Source organism: Phanerochaete carnosa (genome assembly GCF_000300595.1).
Source record: "Phanerochaete carnosa HHB-10118-sp unplaced genomic scaffold PHACAscaffold_4, whole genome shotgun sequence".
Taxonomy (NCBI): Eukaryota; Fungi; Basidiomycota; class Agaricomycetes; order Polyporales; family Phanerochaetaceae; genus Phanerochaete; species Phanerochaete carnosa.
The window spans coordinates 2967765-2994997 of NW_006767631.1; the positions used below are offsets into that span (position 1 = coordinate 2967765).

Consider the following 27233-nt stretch of genomic DNA (forward strand, 5'->3'; position numbering starts at 1 on the left):
CTCGTTTAGGATGCCCGGTGTCGACAATCCGGCTGATATTCTCACAAAGCCTTTACCGGCTGAGGTACACAACCGTCACACCCAGTCTCTTGGCCTCGTTCCGTATCGCCTCACCAAGGGGGAGTGTTGAAGCGCCTAGTGGCTCTGGCCCGGCATTCCGCCCGGCATGGACTTAAGGTGGACATCTTAGATTAGGCGCTGCGAATACGTAGATAGTGATTGGACAATCATATGTAGTGCTCCCACGCACGGACCTCTTTATGGCAGGCTTCCCCATTCTAGCGGACTTTCAATTTTGCTTCCTTTTAGTATATAAGGACTCCTCTCGCATCCCCACTCTGCGTGCTCTTTCCCTTCGCACTCAGAGTAAGTCCCCTTCGTCGCCCTTGCGCATTGTGTAGTATGCTCACCGGACCCCTGTCTAGCTAACACCGTGTGTATTAGGTACATAGCTATACAGCGTGCTCTTTCCCTTCGCACTCAGACTAACACCGTGTGTATTAGATCGTGCCCGCGTGCCACTCGCCAGTTCGCGCTCGCGCAGCCCAGTAGTCGTATCACGACAATATGTTGTTGTCGTCGTCGTCATCGTTGCTGACTCAGACGGCGGACAATAAACATATCTTGTTGTTGCTGACTTCAAACAAGTCAAGACGCGACAGCGGACATGTCTTGTCGTTGCCGGGCGCCATCTCGGTGAACGAGATATCAGTGCGTCTCCCACCCTTAATCGAACTTGAACCTCGCCCGCTTCCGAGTCCATCTTGCTTGCTCCAGCTACGCCCGAATTATTGCTGTCTGCCCCAATGGGAACGGAAAAAGAAGCCCTTTTGACAGTGGTGAGCTCTCGTTGAGTAGCAGAAAACTCGTAGAAGTGAGCTCAGTGTTCCTGCCAGGCTTGTAACGCAATCCGGACGGTCATCCTGAACGGCCGCGCCGTAGATGGCGAACATCGTCCGCTCGTATTTCGCTGGGCGGTTGGAGTGCGAAATCCAAGGCTGCTTGTTCCGCCTATCGTCGCTGCGACGGAGGACACCCGTCCGCCACTCCCGCCACTCCCGCCAGCTGGCGATCTGATGCTGTCGCTCTCCTTGGGACTTCAGCTCGGATATGGTCGCTCCGGGATAGTCTACGAAGCTACAGTGAACTGTGAGGGAACAAGTCCCCATTTGCTCTCATCCCTCCCGCCCATGGTAGTCAAACTGTCGTATCGTGGACAACGGGCCGGGCTTGCGCACGATGCGTATTACTACGACTTCATGCGCGCGATACAGGGTGTCTCCATACCCCGGTGTTACGGCCATTTCGGCGCTCGGGTTCCTGCCAGCACTCATCTGGTCCACTCTCCGGCCGGCGATGACGAGCCCGCCATCATTGACAACACTCCGCAACGTCCCTACGAAGGTGTTCAAAAGACTCTAAATCCACAAATCGAATTAGGAGAGCCTATTGACTCGGATGTTGAGGAATTAGAAGAGATCCCGGATTACATATCAATCTTAGTTCTGGAACGGCTAGGCGGGTACTTACCCATTGGCGAACCGCTGCCTGAATCCCTCATGTGAGTCCACTGACACCACTCAACTCCTTATTATTATATCGGTTTAGTGACCTCAGACCAACTTCACAGCAAAGACGTTAACGATATCTATGACGACCTGGCTCACATGCGCGTCTGGACCGATGATATCAGGTACACGAATATCTTGAGAGCGCCGCTATCCCCGCCGGGTATTCCAGGGCTCGTGTGCCCATTCCATAACTATGTTCACGAGTGGAGACTTGTTGACTTTGAGCACGCTCGGGAGACCAACCTCTCGCTCCAGAGACATGCATGGTGTACGAGCGGATGGCTTCAAGACCAGATCTTAGATCATCTTCCCAGTGGATTTTACTTGGACCCCGAGGTAGAATCAGTGTAATGCGGTAGAGACTACGGATTAGTTTGAGATGTTATATTACGTCTTGGCTTGCTCTCTGGTGCGTGCGCGTGCTGAACAAGGTAAAGTACCGTCGATTGTCGCATGTTGCTGAAGCATGCGCAATGGCGGTCTTGCAGCACAGTCGTTCTCGAAATGATTGAGAAACGCATCCAAAATGTCGTGTGTGCCTCGTGATCACCAGCCTGCACATTTGTTGTGCACAAAGAGCCCACGAGGTTGGAACAAGTTCAGAAGCACCATCCCAACAGCCATACAGGAAGACGCAGAGTACGTGGGCCTTAGCTTTGCTCCGCGATAACGACCTTCTTCCGCTCCGCCTTCGGCTTGCTCGCTCCCGCACGCGTATGCTTGCGTCGGCGCACTTCCTTGACCCGACGTGCCTCCAACATCGTCCGTTTGAGCTGCGCCGCTTTGTACACCGGCTTGGGCACGTGGCGGGTCCTGCAAAGAGCCAGTGAACACGACGGTGCGAGTAACGCCTACGCCTACGTACCGTTGGATTTTCCCGACTTCGGGATCAAACTTCCACTTCTCCTTGAGGCTGTCGCGGTATTCGATCGCAGCGCGCTCACGCGTGGTAATGACGCCGAGCTTCTCCGAAGCTTTCGCCTTCCATATACGCACGTTGCCGTCGTCTGAGCCAGACATGACGAACCGCGCATCGGCAGAGAACAGTGTCGACGTGACACTGGGCAGGGCGGTCAGACCGGCCCTCAGGATGCAGGAGAGGGAGGAGATGCTGCTCACCGCTGCATGCGTTTCGTATGGTACACTTCAGGGCGCGTCCCGGCACCCTCTTTCCATATCCGCACAGTGCGGTCCCAGCCACCGCTAACAAACTCAAGCCCCGTCGGGCTCCAGTCGCATGATGTGACCGCGGCGACGTGGCCCTTGTATATTTGCGTGGGTGTGTTGAGGGAGCGAACATCGAATGTGTAGAGGCTGTGGTCCTCCGAAGCCAGAAGAACGGACGTGGGGAACGTCGGTGACCATGAGAGAGCGTTACTCCGCATCTTCGGCATTTAGTAAGCACAAAAAATTGCAGTAGGTGAAGGGCACTCGTGCTTACGTGCATAACTACGCGCCGTTCGGCTTTGCCAGTACGAATATCGTATAGAGTGAATGTTCGGTCGGAGCCTATGCTGGCGAGGACTGATGACTCTGCCAAGTTGAATTTTACCACAGAAATCGTCTCAATGGAGGTGGGGAAGGTAAGGTTGGATATTGGTGCGCTCCTATACAACGGAACAAGTGAGAATTTGTAATGGGTCACAAGATGGCTCGTGCATACTTTGTCTCATCCCAGACTTGCACTATAGTAGATGCAGTCGCAAACAGGGGATCCGAGCGGTGATGATCTATTGAGCTAAACTCCGGTATCAAGCTTTGTGTGCCGAAAGGAAAGCGATGAGGGTGAAGCATACTTAAAAGCGGTCTTTCCGGGGAAGATGCTCAAAGGCTTCCGTGACTATGAAAATTTAAGCCGACATACTCATGCAGCATAAATTGGTACTCACCTCTGAGGGGCCCGCACCATTCTCATCGACTTCTCGTATATCCCAAAGTTTAACGTTGCGATCAACTCCACAGCTCAGGAGCCGATGTTCATCGGCGAAGCAGACACCGGTGACCTTGCCCTTGTGTGCCTCGTTTGCCCGCATCAAATGCGTGCGTTCGGCAATGTCATGCACAATGAGACCTGTTGGGGGTGAAGGGGTCCAGGTCAGGCCGAAAAGGCACTGGTCGCGTCCCTTCGTGACACGTACACACCTCCATCCCAGCTGCCGCTGGCAACTGCGGTCAAAGACTCCGGTCTCCGTGACATTGTTTCTATGGCCTCCAGATGACCTTCCAGCGCTGCGACGAACGGCTTCGCGAAGATGCGTTCAATTTTCGCTGCATTAAGCGCACGGGTACGTTCTCTTGCTTTGGCAAAGGGATGCATCAATGGATCCAAGTTTCTCGATGTAGGGGTAGGATCTCCGGGACGATTTGGCAGGTGGGCCGAGGGCGCATGCTGCAGCACGGATATTTTCTGGACGTAACGCCGTATGTAAGGTCCGCAATACTTGGCAGAACTGAGGGACGCACCACCATCGTCTTTTACTTTTCCTACACTTTGTCTTTGGCTGATAAAACCAATTTTTTTGGCGAGTACTGACTTCAAACGCCTATGGCAGGACGGTAAGTGAAGGAAACCCAGGCGTCCCAGGCAAAATCAAGCGTTCGTAATGTCACGTGGAATTAAGCGCACAGTGAGCAGTGCGGGTTCGCAATTGGCCTCGCATTGTCTCTCTTTGTTCAACCTCGCCTGTTGTTTCCCTTTCACAACATTTCTTTTTACATAAACATCTAAGATGTCCGACTCGGAAGGGGACTTCTCTGACGAACTCCTCGAGCTCGCCGGAGCCACCGAGAAGAAGCGACGTAAACGCCAAGCGGACAAGTCCATGAAGCGGCGAAGAGCAGAGTAAGTGTTAACACCGCAGTTGCATGAACATTCCGATACTTATATCATCCAAACAGTGCCGTCCATTCAGACTCGGAATCTGACCATGCACACCCAGCAAGTGACAAAGATGACAACTCGAATCCTTACCCGCTGGAGGGGAAGTACATTGACGACACGGACAGGTCCCGGTATTTACTCTCCTTTCCTTACAATGATATATGTCTTAAATTCTATCATGAAGCCTGATGGAGATGACCGAGATTGAGCGAGAGGACATTCTTGCGCAGCGCCAGGAAGAGATACAGCGTATACAAGACAAGCGCAACTTGGACGCGATGCTGCGAGACCGTACCGGAACGGGAGAAGATTCCGTATCAAAGGCTGCGAAACGTCAGTCTCGTACCCTTGAGTTCCTTGATACCTCGCTCACGAATGTCCAGGCCAACATGCTCAGCGTGGCGCCACGAGGGAAAAGTCGCGGAAGCTTGATGAGCTCAAGGCGAAACGCAAGGCCAAAGACGAAAAGAAACGCGTACGTCCCTTCTAGTTTCTGTTCAAGCTTCTGGTGCTCATCATTCGTAGACCAGAACTGACTCGCCACGGCGCGATCGCTCGTCTTCTCCGATGGACATGGAGACTTCGGACGACGAAGAAGAGGACGGTCAAATTGACAAGTACGATATCTATGACGACAAGGAGCGGAGATCCAGCAACAGAGCCAAGGCCGATGACGCTCCGGCAATACTAGCGGAACTAATGTCTATCTTTCTAACAAGAGACCAGATTGCCAAGAATTACTATGCGCCCTGGTTTGAGGACCTCGTCAAAGGTCTGGGAAATAGCCACCTCGAAGGTTGTTAGGCTTATAATTTGCAGGGGCATGGGTGAGATACTGCATAGGATACGAAGATGGGCACTCAATATATCGCGCTTGCGAAATTGTCGGTACGTAGTCGACATCTTGCTCAACGAATTTCCAGCTAACCTCTCTCCCTCTCTTTAGAGGTGGCTCCCAAACTTGTCACTCCCTACAAGATCAACGAGCAACCCGCGAATCAAGAGCTCATACTTCGACATGGCGTATCGGAAAAGAGCTTTCCAATGAATATGATCTCCAACAGCAACGTGACAGATGTATGTGTGCTCACTATACCACTCTCCGTCCCTTGTACTCACAGCCAGATAGAAAGAGTGGAACCGTGTTGTTAGGGTCTGCGAAGCCGAGAATGTCAAGCTGCCGACACAGCACGAGGTTAACAAGAAGTTCTTGCAGATAAAGAAGCTGACTTCGCAGGCGCTTACCGAGGTGAGCCGCAAGGCCCTCCCTACGTCACTATAAACTTACAATGCTTTCTCAGGCCGATATCAGCGTAATGATAACCCGAAAAACACAGATGAACAAGAAACAAAATGCTGCACAGATCACGTTGGAGAAATCGCGTCTGAACCAGGCTCGAACACTTGCCCTACGCCGGAACGATCTTGTGGAAGTCGCAGACATTGATGCGAAGCTTATCGCCCTTACTGGCGAGACGACCGCTCGCCCAAGGAGTAGCCAGGCAGATGAACTTGCTAGACTCAACGAGCGTAACCGCAAGGCCAATATTGAAGCTGCTCGTAAGGCAGATATGCTTGAGTCGGAACGGAAGCGCAGGGAGCGCAAATTGGCACACGCCCATGGCGCCGCCACACCCGACCGCGTGAGAATGCTCAAGAATGGTGACTCAAGGTCTGTACTCCTCTATACCCATCATGTCTGGTATACGGCCCTGTTACTCGATATTAATCATCTCTTCCATGTTTTACCTGCTTGCCCACCATACCTCCAGGCCCGGTACCCCAGGAGTTCCTATCTCGAAAACTGAGGCCAGTACTCCCGCCCCCAGATCTGAATCACCTGCAGGATCGTCAAGTACAAAACCCGGCGATACTGGCGTTAGCTTCGAAACTTCTGTTCTGGACGACGTAGACATTGACCTGGGTGACTTCTAAATCTCTGCAAGAGTCGGCCAACAATTATCTGCTTCTATCGGTTATTCAAAACTCGTTATTTGGCCTGCTATCTGTATTCACAGCGCACGATGTCCCCCGATACCTACTGCTTTATTACCTTACATCCGTGTAACATACTGTTCTGGACAATACTACACTTACAGGGCGTATCTCAGCATGCTTCTTTGTGTTCCGGCTCGTTTCGTTAATCATTGGCTGCGCAGGCGTGCGCGCGGCTTTTTTTCTGTGACTCCCACCTTAAACATCTTACTCTCCTCTCTCGTTGTCTTAGCCGTCTGCGAAGATGGCCGAGCCCTCCCCAACGGCACCTCAGAGTTATCTGAGTCTCGTTGAGACGTGCGACAATTTCTCGCCTGCGCGCTCTGCAGAGAAGCTGGCCACTTGGCGTCTTGCTCCTGGACCATCATCTCCTGCCATCGGCCTCCTTCGACCCTCTGTCGTCTTGCAACTCATCAACGAGAACAAAGGTACCCCAGATGAACAGAAACCTTGGAGTTTCTTCCTCGACGACACGGACAAACCGGCGATGACCTTCGCACCCTGGGTAGATACACCCGCGAAGCGCACCGCGGTCATGCAGGAGATGCTCGAGCGCTGGCGCGACACGGGGCTCTACCCAAACGTTATCGGGCCCCGGAAATGGCGCGGGGAAATGTACCCCATCTACCGAAACCCGTTCGGGAAGAACGACGCGCCGCTCGAGGAGGCGGGCGACGAGAGCGGCCTGAACTACGCGTTCAGGATGGAGCGCGCCGCGTGCGCCCTCTTCGGGACGGTCACCTATGGCGTGCACATGAACGTCTTCCTCGATGACCCCGTGCACGGCTGCAGGATCTGGGTGCCGAAGCGGGCGAAGACGAAGCAGACCTGGCCGGGGTACTTCGACAACAGCGTCGCTGGCGGAATTCCGGCTGGTCTTGGCCCGTTCGAGTCGCTTGTCAAGGAGAGCATGGAGGAGGCGAGTATTGCGGAGGAGGTCGTCAGGAGCCACGCAAGGGCAGTGGGGAGCATCAGCTACTTCTTCAGGTGCGTCTGTTGGCTCTTTTGTGTTTGGGAGATGCTTACGGTTCGTACACAGCACTTCTGAAGGGTGGCTGCAGCCGGAAATCGAGTGAGCTTTCCGAATATTACTAATATCGCAAGCACTGATTGATATCACGACACGTCAAGATACTTGTACGACCTGCGAGTACCATCGAACGCCGATCCGGCGCCCTTCCAACCGAAACCTCTAGACGGGGAAGTCGAATCTTTTGAGGTGCGTCCCCAAACTTGGTAGATGTGCACCACTTGAATATATCTCTAGCTTTTGCCCCTGGAAGATATCGTTCCAAAGATGCGCGCGGGGCTATTCAAAGCCAATTGCGCGGGAGGTTAGTCTGCCAGTTAGCTGAACTTATAGCCTCTAACAGATTTTACCAAAGCTCTGATCGACTTTATGATACGACATGGTTATCTTACACCGGATAATGAACCCGACTTCCAAGAAATTATTACCCGGCTTCACGGAAGATTCGAGTATAATACATGGTGAAAACGCGAAGACTGTAAGCAGCGAGGTGTCACGACGGGCTTCACTGTAACTTTTGCAGTGTAAATAGAAGTAAAATGCCGATCAGTCCCACTCCTGGCGACTTACGTTTAGTGGGAAGCAAGAGTCGCAAATGGGTTCCATCTTCCGCAGCTGTTTCGGTATCTGGGCATGGCTGTGGTGTCTGTAAACGGCATATTTGCCACGAAATCATTCGGATATCTTTATCTTAGGTGAGTCCCAAGCATCCTGTGTCTGTCAATTTACTATCACCGCCGCATATTCCGGAGGATTTTATACGTTGCTGGGCGCTGTGTTGGCGCCTTCTACATAAACGGAAGTTGGAACGCCACAAAGCCATTGCTAAGCGCCTGTTGGTTATTTGTGACTGTTGGCAGCACAGGTGCAAGCGATTTGAGGCCCCTCCCTCTGCGGGCTGGTACGTGTACGTTTCTTCGAACTGGTCTTAATAATTCTTAGATTTCTAGCAGGTGTAATGTTGGAGCTGAGTGGCGACAAGACCGGCTTCCGATGTTTTACCACTTCCTGCATCTTGCGGGTGAAACCTGAACCAAAAACGTGCAGTTTGGCTCTGATATGGAATAAGATAGCTCTCCTCGGTATCAGTGCTTTTAATAAACGAGTTGCTCACCGTCAGCGAAGCGGCGGTAAGCCTTTATTTCCGACCCACAAAGGGTAATAATCATGCACCACGACGTCTCTAGAAACGGTGTGCCCTGACGCTCGCATGCCAATCGCTCACACCTGACTCCACAGAACGTCAAAACCGACACACCTGTTGAGCTCCATGCGGATTTAGTCCCTTTTCGGTGAGGCTGTTCAGAATGCGGGCCGTGGTACGTTCATTATCATTGAGAGAAGTGCACGAACACGATTCGTCATGTCACTGCACCCTCTGATACTTGACAAACTCAGGTACCCAAGGCCTGGACCTAGCGAATGCACAAGCCCTAGCCCTGCCAGGACCGCCAAGGCAGCTATCGATATCCGCCCGCTGCTGCGATGCGCTAAGTCGGGTTCGCTCAATCGCCTATCACATTCCCATCGTTGTCGCCGCTCCAGGTGGAGATGGTGAAACCAGGCTTAGCGTCCCGCCCGCTTCGCTTCCATGCTGCACAGCCGTCGGCTTATCTTGCGCCAGTTGCCATCGGGCGCACAATAGCTCCGCATCTGTCTTCATTCTCGTGAGTCGAGAGCACGCACATGCTAGCTAATACTCCCAAGCTCTGTGTACCATCTTGCTCCTAGAGCTATAATTGCTACTCACGAGCTGTTCTATTCCTGAGGCACGTTCAACGACACTGTCGATCTGGATCCTACAACTACCGGAGGCTTGCAAATTTACCGGACAATCTTGGAACATTTAGACTTTCCCTCGTCAAGCACATTGTGGGACCAGCACCATGACAGTGGTCAGGCAGCCAATCCATTGCGTGGCGTTTAAGCGGACTCAGGTAACATCTCACTTCTTTTCTACTCTGCGTCCTGACGCTAAGCAGAACAGAATCGCGCACTCAATTTCGTGTATGGCGTTTCTGCCAGCCATACAGCGCCCCGGTTGGAGCATGCTTACATTACTAAAAGAAAAAAATTGCTCTCGTCCAAAGAGCTACACATAGATCATGCGAAACGTGCATGTCCGCACCACCGCCGAACACGTTCCCAAAACGAAAGAAGCCTGCTTGTCTGGAGCTGAGGAGTAGCGCGCACTCTCTACGGCAAAGAGCACCAGCCGAGGCCAAGCCTGTAGGCTGTGCGGGCAGCCGCTGTCAAGCACACATAAATAGTGTCCCTTGCGGCTCTCCTGTTCCGTGTCTTGCCCCGCAAACCACTCTCCCCACAGACAAAAATGGCTGCTTCTACATCCTCTATGCGGCAGGTCCTCGTCGCGTCGCAGCGCGCACTAGGTCGGGGTGTGTCTGTTCATGCAGTCAGACGTCGCTCTATGAGTACGGCCGCCATGGCCCTACCTCTCGAGGAGCCATCCACCATTGACCTGCCCATCTTCGACATCTTCGACGCCCCCAGCCGCCTGGGGGAGTCCTCCAAAATGCTCGCCGAGGCGGCCAGGAGCCGTCCTGAGCGCGTCGCTAGCAGGGCCGTCGAGCGCGATGGCCCCGCACGCGCAACCGTAAAATCGCTCCCTCCACCGACGATCTACGATGGTCCAGCGAGGCCCAGGGGGCTTGCGCTGGGGCCTCGGGTGCGGGGGATGCACTCCCGGGCCATGCACACATCGGAGGCTCGTGAACTGCCAAGCGCATTGCCGCCTCCGGAGCTCTTCGACGGCCCTTCGCGCCTTCGTCCGTATACTCGGGATCGGATCTCATCAGATGACTCAGTAAGTTCAATCGATACGCCATACCGGTGTGTTCGGTATTGACTTGCTTTCAGGTATCCTTCGCTACCCTACTCGTTGGAGCGGCAGCGGCGGGAACTCTCGCTTACACTGCCTGGAGTAAGGTCGAGGAGAGGGCGGAGCAAGTCAAAAGGCAACGGTGAGCATTACGCATACCCTCTGAGCCACACAAAGCGCTTACGAACGGATCTCGACAGAGCTGAGCGACGTGCCACTTACCGGCAGGCTCACTTCTCATAGAGAAGCGTGGCTCCGCGTTGAGATGTAATAAATTAGCGGGCTCGTCTCCGGATTAATTCGCTGTAAAAATCTGCCTAATGTAGCATGTAAATTGGACCCTATTTGTATTATCTTCATGTATTGGGCACCGCAATGAGCGAATGGAAAATAGTCACCAAGAGATGCTAAGATGGCGTGTCCGCTCCCATGACATTCAGAGGACCCTATTAATGATCCGGGCTGTCAATAGCCGCTTTTAACGGATTGTTCACCGATGGTTGTAGGAATACCGTGCCGTGCCGGGCGGAAATTAGAAATCCTCGTAGCCTTCTTTCACAGCTTCGCTTTGTCTATTGGGACGCTTGAGGCCCGAGTAAAAATGATATCATCATCATATAGACGCAGGGTCCTGTTCTAATACACGCCGAATTGGCGACTCTGCCCAAGGCACGAAAACTTCACGTCGCTTGACAGTAAGTGGCAACGATCCGCAGGAACAGCGATTAAATGCAGAGAGCCCACAATCGCGAAGCAGCCTTCAGGATGCTTAAAGGCAAACGCTAAGATAACGTGAGCACTGCGTGCTCTAAGGCCAGTGAAAGCTCTTCAATGAGAAGTAGAAGCTCCAGAGACCTCGCGGTTCAGAGTACCCCTGGTCTTCTCTTGGTCGTATGTCGGCGGCCGTGGTACGTGGCGATCGCACAGGGCACAGCGTTAGCTTAGGCACGGTGCAGGCCAGGCCGCTCTGGAAAGCGCCTCCGATGCACTCCACCACTGTCGAAACTGGCAGCGGTCACATTGTACACAGGGTGCTGCGGCCGAAAGTGCCGGACGGCACGGAGTAGCAGAGAATCAATGTCTGAGAGGCTTGGTCGATCGGCGCACAGCAAATGTGCGGGGGAGAGAGGTTCTTGCCCAATGTAGGGTCCACGACTCCGCGCTACAGAGAATCCTCCTCCGTCTTCTAGATGTGCGCCAAAGTCTCACCGTAAGGCGAGCTCACGTACGAGGGTATTCAGTCTGGTAGTTTATACTCGGGTCAGCCCTTTAGATCCGTGCACAATTCAAAGCCGCACTCACCACGATGACAACTACTTTAAGCAGTAAGTCCCTTCCAGTTTATGGTATTTGCAGATGATGACGTGGGGGGTTATGATTTGAGGTCAAGCAACGCAGGAAAGTAGGACGTGCAGCTAAAGGCAGACAAAGGGGGTAAAGGGCTAGTGATATCCCTGATACATTACGATCGATGAGCAGTGAATAATACATACACAGCTAACTCAGTGAAACGAACGCGCACAACAAACAAATTTGCGAAGGAAAGCCGAGACATTAATCAACCGGGACAGCATTGACCTTGGGGGGCGCAGATACTAGATTAGCGTCAGAGTCCGTTCCAACGTTGGGTAATCGAGATGAGGGGAGAGGTGTAGGCTGTGATACTGGCGCAGGGAATATGCTGACCGGAGACATACGTAAATGTTTCTGGCCAAGAGGTATCGATGGCGGCACCGTGCTACTCATACTGCGCTCTCTCGTGAGAGGAGATTTAGGCCGAGTTGTTAGCGGTGGTGGTAGTGGTGGTGTGCGTCTTGTGTTCTTCGGGCTCACGGGTTTGGTCACAGTACCGCTTGATGCAGGCCCCGGAAGTGAGGGTCCGGGCAAAGGCTGGGAGTTACGAGTCGGCGAACGCACACTGCTACTCTGGGGCGGACTCAGAGGTAGCCTAATGATACCATTGCGTGGTGGTGACAGTAGCAGCGGGCTTCTGTGAGGTTGAGCGGTCGGTGAAAGCTGAGCTGGGGGTATGCGATTGGGTAATGATGACACGGGAAGGCGCTGCGAGACGGGAAGAGGTGGGAGATGCGCAGAAGCCGAAGACGATGGACGTGGAACGGCCGTTCCGTCGGATGTACTCCAAGATCCTCTACGAGAGGGCGCAACAGACGCGGGCGCAGTAGAAAAGCCTTGTGAGGCTTGAGGCGACGGTGGGTAGTTCCCACCGGACGATTGCGTGGGAGGTGTTACAAATGGCGGAGCCGATCGCTCATGCGGAAGTGGTGGCCTTGTCCGTTCACGCACAGCATCTGCTTGCGGGGCAAGCTGCTCATCGTTACCCTTCCGTGAGAGTGAACGTGAGGACACGGTCGACTGCACAGAGGGATGCAAGTCAATCACCTCGACAGGCATCCCAGCGTGCTGGCGCTGTGCTTCTGGATCTCTAATAGACATATGCGGGCTGTTGGCCGCGGAGGCGACGCCGTTCGATGCCGGACCAGGTAGTGGAGGAAGACTACCTTGGTGCTGTCCACTCGTGCTTGAGCCCAAGCCGTTGGATGAACCGCTGTGGTGGTGGACGACATGGTGGTGATGGTGGTGATGGTGGTGAGCACTATGCATATGACCGCCCTGGCTAGGGTGGATAAGATGTTGATGAGACGCGTGTCGTTGAACGGCGTGTGGTACATGATTGGACCTCTCCATTGCCCGTTCTAAATCGAGTTGTTCACGTTCTTGCTCTCGCTGACGATGTTCGCGACGCTCTTGCTCGATCTCCATGGCACGTTCGCGCTCCCTCCGGTCTCTGTAGTCGCGCTCTTTCTGCTTCTCAAGTTCCATCATGCGTTGACGTTCGCGTTCTCTGTCCATGAGAATCATGTCCTGGTCCATGGCATACCCCGCCACATCGATGCGTTTGGCCTCAGAGAGCCCAAGACCACTGGGACCTGGTCCCGGGATGGCAGAACGACCACTACCTTTCGTACTGATCGAAGACGGTCCCGCACCCATGACAGTCGAGCCATTGCCTACTGGATGAAGGGGGACTGGCGAGAGAGAGCGCCGGTTCCTTGATAGTGGGCCACCCGCAGGATATTGCTGCATCTGCGTACTTTGATGAGCAGAGCCCGACACTGGACGATGTGCAGAAGCAAACTCCTGCTCTATGAGCATTTGAGGATGAGCTATAGGTATAGAGCCTGACGGTGCAGAGTGGTGATGTTGCAATCGTGGTGGGGGAGCAACGCCGGGGTATGCCTGAACCATCTGCGGCGGCATTGCTGGAGGGAGCATCGGCGGTTGCTGGAAGGGCATATGTGGAGGGTACCGGTTAGGTGCGCCGGGGCCGTCAAGCACGCCTGGACCGACGTTGTAATGGTCAAATGCCGGTGGGCCAGGTACAGGGTGGGGGAACACGGGATGATTCATAACAAGCCCGGCGTTTCGACGATGGTTGAGCAGGAACTCGATATCGCCTGCGATCTCTCCTGGCGCCAAAGTGCTAAGCTGTGGATACGCGAGCAGAGAGGCAGAACCTGCATGCCGCCGAGATTCCGAAGAATCAAATGGAGAAGCTTTAACGAGATCCCGCAGGGTCGGAGGCGCGGCGATCTCGCGGGGTGGGCTCGGTATGCAGCGTACTGAAATTGGCACTTCGTAAGCACGGGATGCATACTATATTATAGGTTGACATACTAGGTTGCGGGCGCTCTAATGCGCGACGTTCCCGGTCCAATTGCCTACGCTTCCTGTGCGTCTCCGCGATCATCTCGGTTTGCAGTTCGTCGCGTCTGAACTATAAATCAAGTACGCGTCAGTATTTGGCCCTCGAAGATCAGAACGTAGACGCGTTCGTACCTGCCACCAGCTCCACACACCAGTTTCCTCTAACTTGCGGCGTTTTGTAACGTTCGCAGCCTCGTGTGTGCGTCGCTTTCGCGCAAGTTCCAAGCGCGTATCTTTGCGCTGGTCGAGCTCAGCGTGCAGATGTAGCATTTCAGGATGAATGCCTTTGCCTCAACCATCAGGACATGAATATTGGTCTGTCTTAACGCGCACCTTGATGAACCAAGGCCTCTTCCCATGCAAGTGCTTCCATCTTCTCCACGTATACCTTCTCTCGCAGCATCGCGTATTTGAACTCGATAGTAGCCAGGTAATCGAGGGCTTCTGCGCGGTGCGCGGGTTGCAGTTCCAGTTCCATGTCTATCTCTGGTGAATCTAGATCACCTTCGTCAACATCGGCTTCCTCAATGTCGGCCTCCGCAGGGATTGGATCCGTCTCGAGGTCCAGGTCTGGCTCGCCCTTTGCTTTTCGACGACTACGATTCCGGGTGGCCCGGCCGCTCCTGAGCTTCCCTCTCGTCTTGGGCGCGCCACGCTTGATACTTGTTTCGTTATCCGAAACATTGTCGGGTGAAGGAGACCTTGAGGGCGACCGCGAGCGGTTGTGGCCTGAGCCGGACGCGGTTGAAGTGGACGGAGAAGGAGAAGGGGGGTCAACGACTTCGGCACCGGCCATGATCGACGAAGCAGCAGCAGCTGCGACGATAGGAGAGACCTTCTCAGGGACTGGTGCGGTTTTGTCGACGTCCATGAGTGTGGCGCCGGGATCAACATCTCGGTCGACGGCGACGAGGGAGGTGGATGTAGGTAGCGGAGCACCAGAGGACGGTGCGGTGCTAGTGGCCGACTTCTGAGCGGCTTCGCTGTCTGAAGCTGCACACCCATCTTCGTTCGTTGGATCGTCATCTACAGCATTGTCACCTGCTGCGGGATCATCGTCTTCTTCCATAGGCTCGTCGTCGGTGGCCTCAGCGGAAGCAGCACCGCCTATCGGTTCACGCGACCGGGCCGCGTCTGCGCGTGGCACGAAATGGCTTTCGTCGTCTTCGGAGTTGTAGTCGAGGTCATTGCCAGTATCGTCAAGGGCCGGTGGTGCGGACGCCTCATCAGCAGACGCCGCATCATCCTCCTTGTCGCGGTCGCGGTCCTGCTCGTCGTCCGAACGCACGACCGCTAAACCGCCGCCATTGCTGCGCTTCCGCCGTCGTTCTGGCAACGGTGTTGTGGTAGACCTAGAGCGAGACGCACGGTCATCCTCCTCTTCCTCTTCCAAAGCCTTCGCAGGCCCTGACTGCTCTTCCTCCTCTTCCTCCTCGACCATCGTGTTCTTCCATTCCTTCTTGTTCTTGTAAGCCCAATCCCACATCGGTGCGGGGACTATTCCACCACGCTTTCGACGTTTTGTGGGGTGCAGTTGTTCCGTGCGATCGGTGTTGACGTTTTCCTGCTCGTCCTCGGTCAACTCTGAGAGCTCAGAGTCGCTATCGAGTCCTGCGCCTGCTCCACTATTGTTGGAGGTCGACGTTCGGGTTTCTGGTGGAGGCGGTGATGGGGATGGCGACGGCGAGCTGAGAGGCTCCAGCGACACTGTCGAGCTTGGCATCGTCGAGCACGACGAGCAGGTATGAAAGAGCCCAGGCGCCTACCGGACCTGACTTCAATGTTGTTCGGCGCTTGCCGATGTCGGTACGCCGAAGGCCCCTCAGAAAGGAAATCGATCGTTCCTTTCGGCCGGCCCGACGCCGAAACTGGTACCTCGGGGCGCCAAGATACCCTTGACCTCGAGCACGGCGGACTCGACGATGGTCTCAGCAGACAACCTCAACCTCGACTGTCTGGAACTGATTTTTGCACACTTGATCGGGAATGATTTATTCACAGTCTCTCTGGTCAGCAAGTCCTTTCTTGCGGGGGTCATACCATACCTGTACCGTACGCTTGTGTACCATCTTGGGAACGCGAAGCGGTATCCCTCTGTGAGTGGTTAATTAACTAAGTAGAGATTTTGCAGCTAACACGCATACATACAGGTGATGAATCCATTTGAGACTGTCGCAAAACACCGGAGCCTTGCGGTACACGTGCACAACATCGGTTAGTAGCCTCGCACGCTCTGAAATCAAGGCTGACCGCTGGATGGCAGATATCCGAACAGTACCGTATGTAAAGGCGTCTGTGCAGCCTCAACCCAAATTTATGGTCAACCTTCTCGAATCAATGAACCTATGTACGAATCTGCGGACGTTTACCTGCACTCCCAACATTTTGCCAGCCCTCCTACTACCTCTCAAGCAACACGCGAATCTCCAAGGCGTCCGGATCAACGCCACTCTTACTGTGCAACAAGCGAATATCTTGACATCGCTCACGAAACTCAAGAGCTTAGCCCTAGACGCGTGCTCTTGGAATATGGTAGACGCGTTACCTGACTGGACGCGTCGAATGAGTTCGAATTTGACTACATTGACCCTACACGTAAGTTGTCGCGTCCTGTATGACCCAGTGCGCTCAATGCATGAGTAGGGGATCCAAGACCTCAACGAACCGATACTAAGCGACATGCTTCCAAACCTACCCAACCTGACCGGCCTCTACATTGTAGGGTGTGCGAAGATGGAACATGGAATGATACTGCAGGCAACACGACACACTCCGAAGCTTGAGAATCTTGCTCTCACTGCTTGGGTAGCCCTATCACCGCGTTCCTAGACATTCATTTGAGCTAACATCTACCAATTAGGATTCCGCAGCATTGCCTGCAGTACTCGCTGACTTGCCCCACCTGCGCCATCTCGCCCTCGACACGCATATAGCCCCCATAGTCAACGGTTTGCCCAATACGAACTCCCCTTCGCTATGGCCAGCGATGATCGCGCTGACGAAAGCCTGGGGATGTCCCCTCGCGTCCATCACGCTGCGCCTCTCCGACAAGGTCTCTCTCTCGCACTCATTCGTTGTGGAGCTGCTTAACGCGCACGGTACGACGCTCGAGCACGTCGCGCTGATCAACGTCGAACCCGCGTGGGAAAGCGTGCGCGCAATCGCGATGAAGGCGAAGCGGCTGGACAGGCTAAAGATGCATATCCCGATCAAGGATGTCGTGAGTGCCGACCTTATACTTCGCCCTGTCAAGTTCTCACTAGCCACAGAAAGTATTCTCCACTGTTCTCGGCCGCAGCAAGACGCTGCAGACTATTACGGACATCGGCGATGCGCACACGACGCATGGCTCGCAGGCGGCGTTCCTGACGCGTGACAGGGTACGGGCAATGATGAGCGAAGTGTCGAACTTAAAGAAGCTTGTTACCTCCGACCGTATCTGGACAGTGCGTGTCTCTACGCCCCTTCTCGTTGATGATGTTGACACAGCGTCTCAGTGCACGAAGAGAGGCGACTGGCAGAAGCGAACGCTGCACATCAAACTCGAAAAACGCAAGACCTCGTGCTCGAATTATTGGTTTCACTCACAATAGCCCCGGTCGTGCCTGAATTCTGCATGCACGGTACTGAGGGGAGGTTGATCGTACTTTAAAGTGTCCTGTTAAATACTTTATGCTACCATACATGCAGATAACCGAGAGGTTATTATCCTGCTCGTTTACTAATGAGTAATGCGTAGTCACGTCCAGCCCTGATATTGAACGGAATGTCCCCTGTCAAATGTCAAGAAAGCTACTGCTCAATGAACGTCCGATGCTCCTCAGGTACAGCCAGCTCTTGGCGGTATTCAGGAACGACGTCCTGCGCGACCCTGTCCACAAACAGCTCCAAGGACGCCGTGTCCAGGCCCTCAAACGCGCTGCGGATCGCGGCATCGCGGTTCTTCTCCGACATCACGACGTTCAGCATGCAGATGCGGTGTCCATCGTCTGCGCGGGCCTGCACCATCGCGGTGACCGTCTCCCAGATCCCGGCGTACGGAGGGAAGACGCGGAGCATGTCGAGTTGTGGCGCAGGGTAGGCCCCGCCGCCGCCCGTGCGCAGCGCACCGAGCCACTTGTCCATCGCCGTCGGTGGCAACCAGAGCGCAAGCCTCGCGAGCACAGGCATCGCGCCAAAGAACCCGCGCCAGAACGCCACGTCGTGGAGCTCGATGCCTGCGAGCGCGAGCGACTGCACGGCGTGCAGCGGGAACAGGAAGCCGAGGCTCGGCGCGATGCCCTCGATGACGTCCAGGTCGTGCTCGAACTTGAGCCGCACCGTCGTGCGCGCGCCGGTCGCGACCACCTCGGCGCTGTCGTAGCGGATATCGAGCGCCGTCACGGTCTCGAGCGGGTACAGCCGCGACGCGGCCTTGGAGGGGAAGATCGTCGTGAGCGGCCGGTCGCTCGGCATCCAGTCCTTGCAGACCAGCGCGAGCTCGTCGTGCCCGAGCTCGATGCGCGCGAGGACGCTACTGACGATCGTCGCGTGACAGCCGACAAAGGCCAGGCGGCGCAAACGGTACATGGGAAGGAAGCGTTCGTCTGTGAGAACTGGACCTTCATGCGCAGAGTCAAGGTCGCAGTCCGTGAGAGATAACTCTTCCAGATTTAGACTCGCTTGGAGTAATGCGAAAAGATGGCTGAGGTCACTTGTCTCGCGATAGATTTGGTGGGAAAGTTGGAGAACGACAAGGTTCTCGAAGCGGTTTGTCGAAAACGAAGTGAACAGGCCAAGGTGGAGATGGCGCAGGGCGGGCGTATTTCCGGCAAAGAGCTCAGGCAGCTCGTCGGGAAGGTCTTCGCCAGCCCAACGCTTGTCAAGCAGGTAAGGGCTGATTTGGATGTGCAATGTCTGCAAGAGCGGCGCTTCGTGGCGTAGATGTCGGAGCTGGTCGATCTCGAGTAGGTCCGTGACGCGCAGCTGTCTCAGACGCGATGACCGCGCGGCAAGCGTCTCCCAGACTCGGGTATCTACCCCTCCGTCGCATCTAATCTGCACGTCCAGTGGAGCGCCGAGTGAGCGCCGCAGACACTGGTACGGCAGACTCGACTCGTTGACAATGTCCTCTGGCTCGAACACGATCGGGCTCCACATGAAGGGAAACCCGAGAGCGCTCTCGCGCCAGTACTTGCAGACGTGGGTGATGGGGACCCACTCCCTGGGGCTCGCTATCCCTGCAACGGTGGCAGGGGTCTTGGCGGACTCCGTGAGGCACCCAAATATTGCTGTGAGGATCTCCGGGGGCAGGGAGTTGACGGGCGACATGGAGTTGCGGAGCACCCGAACACGGGATAGCGCAACTGATAGTGCGCCATCGATACCTTGAATCTGCAGAGAAGTAGCTGTGAGTTGCTATACACACCGCTCTCTAACGATGACATACCAATTTGAGGGTCAAAGCCTCTGATAGGCTGGAGTCGCTCTATGTGAGGTTTCGCAGGCAACCACGACATGAATCTCCCAACACACCTCTTGTAGCTGCCCGTAGTGAACGCAAGCGAGTCGATTCGTTGTGTGATATCCTGCGCGAGTGCTGCGATGGTGTTGAGCGCCGTCATTGGGTTTTCGACGGTCATTGAGGGGGGAAAGCCCTTGGCGGAGCGTTTGGGGGGAAGAGATTGAGGCGTGAGGACGCATGTGTCGAGCACCGTCGCTAAGTACCCCCAAAGACGCCCAGCGGCGTTTGACGCAAATCGAGTCGCGATGTCGGTCTACCGGTGGCGTTCCGCCGCAGTGTTTCTGACGTAGCCAAGCTCAGACCAGCTGTTTTCGTTGGTGGGCCTCAAGGATTATGTCGTGCTGTGCATACTCCGTGCAGTGAGTTTAGCATGAGCGGGCCGACAAGAGCCTTCCGCAAGTCTGGGGCGCCGAGTGGGTAGCACAGGGTGCCCATCATGCTCGCGGTCTGTGTTAGACTAGGAGCTTTCCTGTCTGGGTGCCGGACTTTCTCACCGCTCTGGAGGTGAACGTTCAAGCATTCAAACTTTGCACGCTAGCATTCGCGACGCAGGCACCGTCAACCTGTTTTCGCAACCTGGACGCCGATGCGGTGAATTTCCTGCCAGCTCCGGAGCATCTCCAGTAATGGATTATGCCAAGGAGGTTTAATCTAGAAAGCGATGTCATGTGACCCTTTTTAGAGTTTTGAGCAATAGCGCGTGGAAACTTTCCATGCCTTTAGACACATAAATTCGGCCGCCACGGGGTCGCTACTTCAGGGAATGCTTGGTCGCAACAATATCCGTAACACATGACAGCTGAGTCCATTTCGCACCTCTGAGCACGAAATAGTCAAAGGCCGCGCACAGGCACTGAACGTGAACGCTCACTTTCGTTATTAGCGAAGAACGGCGAATTCTCTCATGAGGCTTGAGCAATGAATGTATGCTTCATATCGAAGGCACTATAAACCGAAAGAACAGTAATTGCAGCCCAGACATATCCATGCGGAGAAAGCGTCGCGTCCGGCGGACATCAAAGCGCATACCCATATTGGGGCACTTCCATGCCTCGTGCATTCATGTGTCCCTCTCAAACCTTCAAAACGGTCCAAAGCCTGTCAGGCGAGCGGACGATCTCTTGACCTCAACCACCATGTCGGACTCGCTGTTCGTTCTTGTTTCCGCAAGGTTGCTCTCCGGCCTGTACTCCTCGCTTACCTCAGGCCTGCTGAATGTCGGAATCATGGTCTGGGACAGCGGACTCGCAATCTACAACCTCGTGACCTGGAATCTCCCCGCCAACGCCGTCGTGCCCCAGGGCTGCGCAGGCGCACTTGGGGTGTGGCCCGAGTACGTTCCACCCCAGGAGGGCGATAGTCGATGCTCGTGTCCGGCGCTGAACGCCATGGCGAATCACGGTGCGTGGGAACTTGATTGGCGTCCTGTGCTTCTCGGGCCGCGCGCGGGCTGCAGTAATGACTTTGTTCAAATGGACCGAGCTTTTAATACGCTATGCTCGTCTTTGTTCGGCTATCCGGGGCGTAGCCTATGTCGCGTGAGCGGACGTGACAAAGACCTGGAAAAGCGCATTTCCGCACCGAAGTAATGTCATGTTCCGCAGCTCGCGTGACCTATGTATTCCCCAATTACTTTGACGACGCTAACGGTGCCGGCCCTGCAGGAATCTTGCCCCACTCAGGTCGCGGAATTAGCTTCAAGGACCTATCGGCAACGATTAGACAGACTTACAACTTTGCCCCAAGCTTTTGCCTCTTCGTCCCCAACTATGCCGCGAACATGCTGTGCCGCAACTACTGGACTGACACCTTCGATTTGAGCGACCTTGACGTACATAATTGCATTGAGCACGATGGGTCCTTGACTCGTACGTGCATTTACATGAAATGGTCCAGTGATAGGGCACCTACGTCATTTGTTTGCAGGCGAGGACAGCGTCGACCAGCCTGACCAAGGAAAGCCGGTTCGGCATCTTGTCGAGGAGTTGCTGGCGTCCGGTACAGGTCCCAACGGAGACCTTACCCCAGCAGATCTCTCGCGCATCTCCGGGAAGAGGCGCATGGAGTCCAAGAGGAGGAACGGACAATTTAGCCTCACGACCTTCCACAAGTTTTTCGGCAGTTCCAAGTGAGCACAGTTCATGTACTCTGATCGTGCTCCTCAAATTAATGACTTGGCAGCTCTTCCACGATGCTGACGATCCTCGGAGGCAGAGTGAAGGATCTGCGCCCCTTTCTCCTGGAGGAGCGCATTCCGGACGGCTGGCAGCCACGAATCCGGCATCGTATGGGGCTGACCATGGCGGAGTTCAACAGCACCGCGTTGCGGGTCGAGTTTGGGATCACGGAAGAAGTATACGGGGACACGTCAAATGCCGCACAAAAGAAGAAGACACTGTAAGGGGGACCTGGACCCCGTGGTGTTACGCATATCCGTGGAAGGCGTGCAAGAGGGAGGGTCTCACGCCGCTGTCGTCAGGGAGTTTGAACGGGGCTTTGAGGGTTGCAGGGGGATATGCGTCATATCTGATTGTGCTCCCGCGAACATGCAGACTGTGTCGAAGGGTATACTTGTATTGTATTATGATTGACGTGCATTCCGCGCACTTAACATCGAACGCGCCGATCTGGCCGTGTCCGCCTGCAACATGGGCATAAACAGCAGAGTACGTGACTATGTGCTGCTCATCCAAGCCAAACAATTCTCAGTGCGAAATACAAAGCAAAATTGGAACTACGCACTGAAGATATTAATTGTGCATTGCCTTGCCTCGGTGGAAGCATGAGAGACGACTCGGTCGCCAAGACAACTGCCGGACGCCACGAAGATCTTGATAAGCGCTTAAATAGGCCTGAGTCGAACCGAGCCTGTTGACATCACCACCTTCTCTCTCCACACATCTCCCATCGATGTCGTATTACTCAAAGCCCTTGTACAATATGCAATCTTCAGCGATCCATATGAATGCAATACTTACGTCAAAACACCCTTGCAACCTTGGGACGTTCGTCTGTCAGGTCAGGTCAGATCACTTCAAAGCCCGAAATGACTTCCGTGCATGGTTGTGGTAGAAGCTGGACTGTGGCGATTGGGGCCAATGATTCTATATTGTGCTAGGCTACGCGACATGAGGTCTCCATGAATATGTTAGGGTCTCCCTAGCCGTGGCTACCAGCAACGACACGCCCCACGCTGCTTGGACGCTCGACCACATGTGGAACCAAACATCCGCCAAGAGCTATCTCTAATGTGGCGCGACCCTCATAGAAGCAGAAGCTTACGGTCATATGTGCAAGCTTATAGTTCATAGACCTGCAGAAGTAAGGTACAGGCTCGGGCTGTGTCAACTTTTCTATCGGCGAAACTTCCGGGCCTCATTGTCTCCACGTGCCGACCCTGGAGTCAAGACGCATTGCAGAGGCATGGCTAACCCTGCGCACTCATAATATCGTCCGGCACGAGCTGATACCCTATCGATACCCATTCGCTTCCCCCCATCTGCCTTGACGGTGGACGACATGTCGTCGGTCTTCAGCCCTACCACAGCGCTTTCGCCGGCTACCGAGGCCAACTACGCCAATGCGCTTCCCCAATACGGCTTCGGACCTCAAGTAACTTTCGACGGGCTGGTCTCGGGCAACCCCTTCCTCTTCCGAGTCTACACCCCGCACGGGCATCCCCCACAGTACGAGAGCTCTGACCCATACTTCGTCGGTGCAAAATATGACGACGCCTTCGCGTCGGCGACCTTCCGCTCTAGGGGCCCAGAACCAACATCTTCGCGCACATCCGCCGCTTGTACGTATGCGGACGTTATCCAGCACCTCGATTGGACGCGGCGCTCCGAGTCGCCGTACATCTCGACGTCGTTCAGCTTCGCGTGGGCGATCTGGGAGGCTATAAGGCGCTACCACAACGGGGTGAAGCACGATGTCGAGATTGCGGTTATCGACGCTAGAGCCATAGCAGACCATGCGATCACGGCTGTGGAACTGCTCATGAAAGCGAGCCCCAAAGAGTGAGTCTTGAGTTCCCTTGGATTGGATTTAAACGACTGACAGTTATGCGCTTCAGACGACACCGGGACCACTGGAAGTGGTACCGTTACGCCCTTGAATCTCAGGATGTGCTCGTTTGGGGTCATATCCCAGGGGACGCCGTTCTTGCCTCTATCCCCCTCCTTCAAATCCTCGGCAAACTCCCCTCGTACTTCCTCTACCACGATATCGCCGACGCGAAAGACTCGCCCCTCTTCAAACTCGGCTGGGACTTCACAAAGAAGAAGCCGAGCTACCGCCAATTTTGCCAGGCCATCACGGACCGCTTCATGCAGATGTCTGTCGACCGCAGGCTGCGGGACACGACCGCGGGTTCGGTGCGTCTCGCGCTGGCGCTACTCCGGCCGCACTTCCACCAGCACATCTCGGACGATTTCACGACCGCGACGCAGCGCGTCTTCGAGCTCTCGTACGTGATCGCGCAGTGGCCGGGCCAGTGGTGGACGCGCGAGCACCCCGAGATCCCCGACCTCGTGCGGTGCGTCGTGCACATGATCGGCGAGGAGATGCGCGAGGCGCGCCGCGTGCAGGCGCTCGCGGACGCGACGAAGATGCAGGACATCGTCGGCGGGCTCGAGCAGCTCGCGCAGGCGCACGAGGCGCGCGGCAGCCGCGACGGCAGCCGCCCCCCGCGCAAGGTTCTCGCGAACATCAGCCTCTCGCCGCTCCCGTCCCCCTCGCCCACCCTTCCTCCCTCGCCCGCGTCGAGCGATCTCAAGCGCCATTTCCGGCTCGGATCTGTGGATATTATTACCGATGACATGCGCGAGGCGAAAGGCACCCAGACGGATGCGGAGTTGCCGCGAGAGGAGGTAGTGGTCCCCCAGGAGCGCGCCGAAGAACTGCCGAGACCGGCCCCGAAGGCCTCGCCTCCTTTCGTACAAGCGACATATACACATCGAGCGATGGATGCCTTCGCACGGACGACGTCTTGCTTCCTGACCGGGCTGCTCGTTGGCTCCTTCATCACACTATGCGTCCTGGCGCCAGACAGGCGTCCAATTATGCATCATTTGACATGATGACTTCCCTTCGTTCCCTTCTTGGTCTCTGCCAAGGACCGACCAAAAATCATCCACACATTTCTCTAGGGTTATAGCGTGATTAAATATTGGGTATTTATCCTCGACCGTAGTCGACTATAGTCCCGACTCCGTCCAAATCGCATGTATACCAGTTCTGTATCGTTGCCCCATGTAATCTAGGCCTATGGTGCTATGTAGACAAGCTGTATAACGATTTGCTATTCTGTACAACACATACCCTGCAAGGCCAATATCAGGTGTCTATTTTTTTTCATCTCAGCTTCACATTCTTTGCATGATGGGTTACTCTCTGCCGACTAGTAAAGCTTAGCAAATATCATCTCGGTATATTTATCCATTTAGTCACTATCATACATGTCTCGATAGTACGTGCCACCGGGAATATCCTCTTCATCGTATCCAAATATCCCAACCTCACCGTGCGAGTTGGGTACGACGACGGGAGTCATTGATGAAAATCCAGTTTGAACTATTCGCGAAGATCGCCCAGCTTTCTGCTCGCGTCGGAGCTGCCAGTGCTGCTGGGCTTTCGCCTGCTGCTCCTGTTTACGCTTTCCCTCCTGTGATTCCTGCTGCTGCTGCTCTCGCTGCGCCTGCTGCTTCGCAAGCACCTCGGCATCGTGAATCTTGACTGCGCAACAGACCAAGCAGGTCTGCACCATGCTGTCGTCACGAGGCTTCCGAGCGAAGCAAGGCAGGGCCAGCTCGCGTGCGCAGGACTTGCAGAGCTGGCTGGCGGGCCGGCCGTGTGCCACCACGAGGATGTCGAGAGGCAGGAGTGGGTGCCCGGAGTTTGGTGGCGGCGGGCCGGCCCTGCGCAGTGTCATGTACCGCGCACTCTGCGCGAGCAGCTCCGTCTCGTTGATATAGCCCCTCTGAGAAAACAGCAGGAAGAGCTTGGAGATGAGCTGAATGTCCTTAGCGGCGTATTGGATATGCTTCTTCCACAGCGGACGTTCGCTCCATTTGTTATGAGGAAAAAATCCTAGAGTGGATGCTGTCGTAAACGTCTCATAAGTTCCAGTAGCCGGCAACTTACTGCTTTTGCCCTTCTCCTCGGAGCCGACAGCGCCATGCTCAAGGGCACTTGCCCCGAGGCCATTCAATCGATGGACCTTGGTGTACGATGCGTCTTTAACTTCCCCTTCACTACAGAAAGGAGGAAGTCTAGCCAGCTGCTGCTCCTGTGTCTCATTCCTTGCCTTTCTGGACTCGATGTCCGCCAGCTGAAGGTCGAGCACGCGGACGAGCTCAACCTCGTGGCGGTGGTAGAATTCGCACCAGTCTGATCGTGCATCGTACATGATCTTCGTGTGCTGGTCGGACCGTAGCAGGTTGTAGATGGGCTGCAGCTGCTGGTCGTTCAGCTTGATCGCATCTATGAGGTAGATGCGCGGATCCGGATCGGCCGACGTGGGGAGCGCGGCGAGGGAGATGATGGACAGGCTTCCGCTTTGCGATCCAAGTTCGGATCCTTCACAGTCGCAGACAATGTAGCTGGACGAACGCAGAGCATCGGCGGCTCTGTTCATGCTAGATACATTGTCGCAGAGCGTGCCGAGCAGATTTGGACGCCTGTCGTTGCCTCGTCGTCCACGATTTGCCATGTATGGACTCTGCGGACGTGGTCAGTCCAGACATGAAGGTAGAATTTATCATGATGCACACTGTATCGTTTATTTATGTTGTTTTGAAGCTTGAGATATGGTGGCGGTAGAGCGGAGAAGGGAAACGTGATCCATGTGAATTTGCTACCGATTAGTGTTGCCACGGCTTGGCGCGGCTTGGCTGTGACTTGACTTTGGACGGCTTTTCCTTTTTGGGATCAGCCGAGTCAAGTCAAGCCGCAGTGCAGCCGCGACTATAAGCAACCTTTAATCCGTGTCGGGATACCAGACCGTCCCGATGCATCTCCGGGACCTCGGCCACCTTTGCTCGCTTGCCGGCGCCATCTGGCACCGCCAGGTCGCTCGCCTGCCGTCGCACGCGCGCCCTCGTCTCCCTGCCGTCCGTTCTCGCGCAGTAGGCAGCCGACCGTGTAGTGTACCATGTAGCTACCGTAAATACATGTTTTTGCTCGCACGAGACGGCCTCGGGAGCATGCAGGAGGGGCGCGCGAAGGCACGCGAAGCGTGCGTGAGAGCGCGCACCCATTGCCGTCCCGTCGCGAGGCAGATAACGAGCCGATGGCCTTGTTATCTGCCTCGTGGCGGCTAATCCGGTGTCTCGACACGCATCTCGCAACTTATGGCCTGTCGAGACACCAGATTTTGGCTGGGCCATCAGCGTGCCATCAGCCATCGGGTGTCTCGACAGGAGATAAGCTGCTGGGTCCTGTCGAGACACCCGATGGCTCCCATCTTATCTGCTGGGACAGCCGGCGGCCCTTCGCGCATCCCGCGTGCGCGCCCGCCGTGCGCCCGCGTCGTGTCCCGCCGTGCTGTCCGCTTCGGGCGCCCTTTTTCCCACAGCTGTCTCTGCATACCTCTGCATGGCGGCCGCTGTTCTCTCGGCCTCCCTTCCTCTCTGGCACACTCTTAGACACCTGTAGCACTTTCTGTACATAGCAAGGTAGACTGTCAG

General features: G+C 55.1%; 10 protein-coding genes across 10 annotated transcripts; 7 read left to right on the top strand and 3 right to left on the bottom strand.

Annotated features, from left to right (window-relative positions):
- Positions 1-1009: 1009 nt before the first annotated feature.
- On the bottom strand, positions 1010-4085 carry PHACADRAFT_254662 (uncharacterized protein). Its single transcript, XM_007394866.1, has 10 exons — positions 4035-4085; positions 3714-3978; positions 3461-3642; positions 3368-3411; positions 3235-3309; positions 3013-3178; positions 2691-2956; positions 2437-2631; positions 1631-2384; positions 1010-1561 (listed from the first exon to the last, which is right to left on the bottom strand). Exons 1-9 carry the CDS (start codon positions 4038-4040, stop codon positions 2222-2224), a joined length of 1362 nt encoding a protein of 453 aa, XP_007394928.1. The 5' UTR covers positions 4041-4085; the 3' UTR covers positions 1010-1561; positions 1631-2221.
- A 178-nt stretch (positions 4086-4263) lies between these two features.
- On the top strand, positions 4264-6483 carry PHACADRAFT_254665 (uncharacterized protein). Its single transcript, XM_007394867.1, has 10 exons — positions 4264-4413; positions 4470-4583; positions 4637-4785; positions 4836-4927; positions 4978-5224; positions 5272-5340; positions 5399-5529; positions 5582-5701; positions 5754-6124; positions 6225-6483. Exons 1-10 carry the CDS (start codon positions 4301-4303, stop codon positions 6385-6387), a joined length of 1569 nt encoding a protein of 522 aa, XP_007394929.1. The 5' UTR covers positions 4264-4300; the 3' UTR covers positions 6388-6483.
- A 124-nt stretch (positions 6484-6607) lies between these two features.
- Positions 6608-8401, top strand: PHACADRAFT_142270 (uncharacterized protein). Its single transcript, XM_007394868.1, has 5 exons — positions 6608-7434; positions 7487-7519; positions 7579-7666; positions 7715-7781; positions 7833-8401. The coding sequence occupies exons 1-5, from the start codon at positions 6692-6694 to the stop codon at positions 7940-7942; spliced, it is 1041 nt and encodes a 346-aa protein (XP_007394930.1). The 5' UTR covers positions 6608-6691; the 3' UTR covers positions 7943-8401.
- Positions 8402-8693: 292 nt separating this feature from the next.
- PHACADRAFT_254669 (uncharacterized protein) lies at positions 8694-10708 on the top strand. The gene is made up of 5 exons (XM_007394869.1): positions 8694-8796; positions 8876-9414; positions 9460-10301; positions 10355-10458; positions 10517-10708. The coding sequence occupies exons 3-5, from the start codon at positions 9810-9812 to the stop codon at positions 10557-10559; spliced, it is 639 nt and encodes a 212-aa protein (XP_007394931.1). The 5' UTR covers positions 8694-8796; positions 8876-9414; positions 9460-9809; the 3' UTR covers positions 10560-10708.
- Positions 10709-11671: 963 nt separating this feature from the next.
- Positions 11672-15779, bottom strand: PHACADRAFT_183635 (uncharacterized protein). The gene is made up of 4 exons (XM_007394870.1): positions 14376-15779; positions 14175-14332; positions 14013-14112; positions 11672-13957 (listed from the first exon to the last, which is right to left on the bottom strand). Exons 1-4 carry the CDS (start codon positions 15763-15765, stop codon positions 11871-11873), a joined length of 3735 nt encoding a protein of 1244 aa, XP_007394932.1. The 5' UTR covers positions 15766-15779; the 3' UTR covers positions 11672-11870.
- A 125-nt stretch (positions 15780-15904) lies between these two features.
- On the top strand, positions 15905-16264 carry PHACADRAFT_142274 (uncharacterized protein; the record flags this gene model as incomplete). The annotated part of the gene is made up of 2 exons (XM_007394871.1): positions 15905-16138; positions 16193-16264. Exons 1-2 carry the CDS (start codon positions 15965-15967, stop codon positions 16259-16261), a joined length of 243 nt encoding a protein of 80 aa, XP_007394933.1. The 5' UTR covers positions 15905-15964.
- A 115-nt stretch (positions 16265-16379) lies between these two features.
- On the top strand, positions 16380-17635 carry PHACADRAFT_92045 (uncharacterized protein; the record flags this gene model as incomplete). The annotated part of the gene is made up of 4 exons (XM_007394872.1): positions 16380-16637; positions 16686-16847; positions 16903-17266; positions 17316-17635. 4 exons carry the CDS (start codon positions 16380-16382, stop codon positions 17633-17635), a joined length of 1104 nt encoding a protein of 367 aa, XP_007394934.1.
- A 199-nt stretch (positions 17636-17834) lies between these two features.
- Positions 17835-19851, bottom strand: PHACADRAFT_142275 (uncharacterized protein; the record flags this gene model as incomplete). Its single annotated transcript, XM_007394873.1, has 3 exons — positions 19557-19851; positions 19471-19498; positions 17835-19415 (listed from the first exon to the last, which is right to left on the bottom strand). Exons 1-3 carry the CDS (start codon positions 19661-19663, stop codon positions 17835-17837), a joined length of 1716 nt encoding a protein of 571 aa, XP_007394935.1. The 5' UTR covers positions 19664-19851.
- Positions 19852-20691: 840 nt separating this feature from the next.
- PHACADRAFT_254678 (uncharacterized protein) lies at positions 20692-22173 on the top strand. Its single transcript, XM_007394874.1, has 4 exons — positions 20692-20946; positions 21210-21413; positions 21472-21673; positions 21727-22173. The coding sequence occupies exons 1-4, from the start codon at positions 20772-20774 to the stop codon at positions 21944-21946; spliced, it is 801 nt and encodes a 266-aa protein (XP_007394936.1). The 5' UTR covers positions 20692-20771; the 3' UTR covers positions 21947-22173.
- Positions 22174-22442: 269 nt separating this feature from the next.
- Positions 22443-25801, top strand: PHACADRAFT_183639 (uncharacterized protein). Its single transcript, XM_007394875.1, has 2 exons — positions 22443-23564; positions 23621-25801. The coding sequence occupies exons 1-2, from the start codon at positions 23065-23067 to the stop codon at positions 24624-24626; spliced, it is 1506 nt and encodes a 501-aa protein (XP_007394937.1). The 5' UTR covers positions 22443-23064; the 3' UTR covers positions 24627-25801.
- The last annotated feature ends 1432 nt before the right edge of the window (positions 25802-27233 follow it).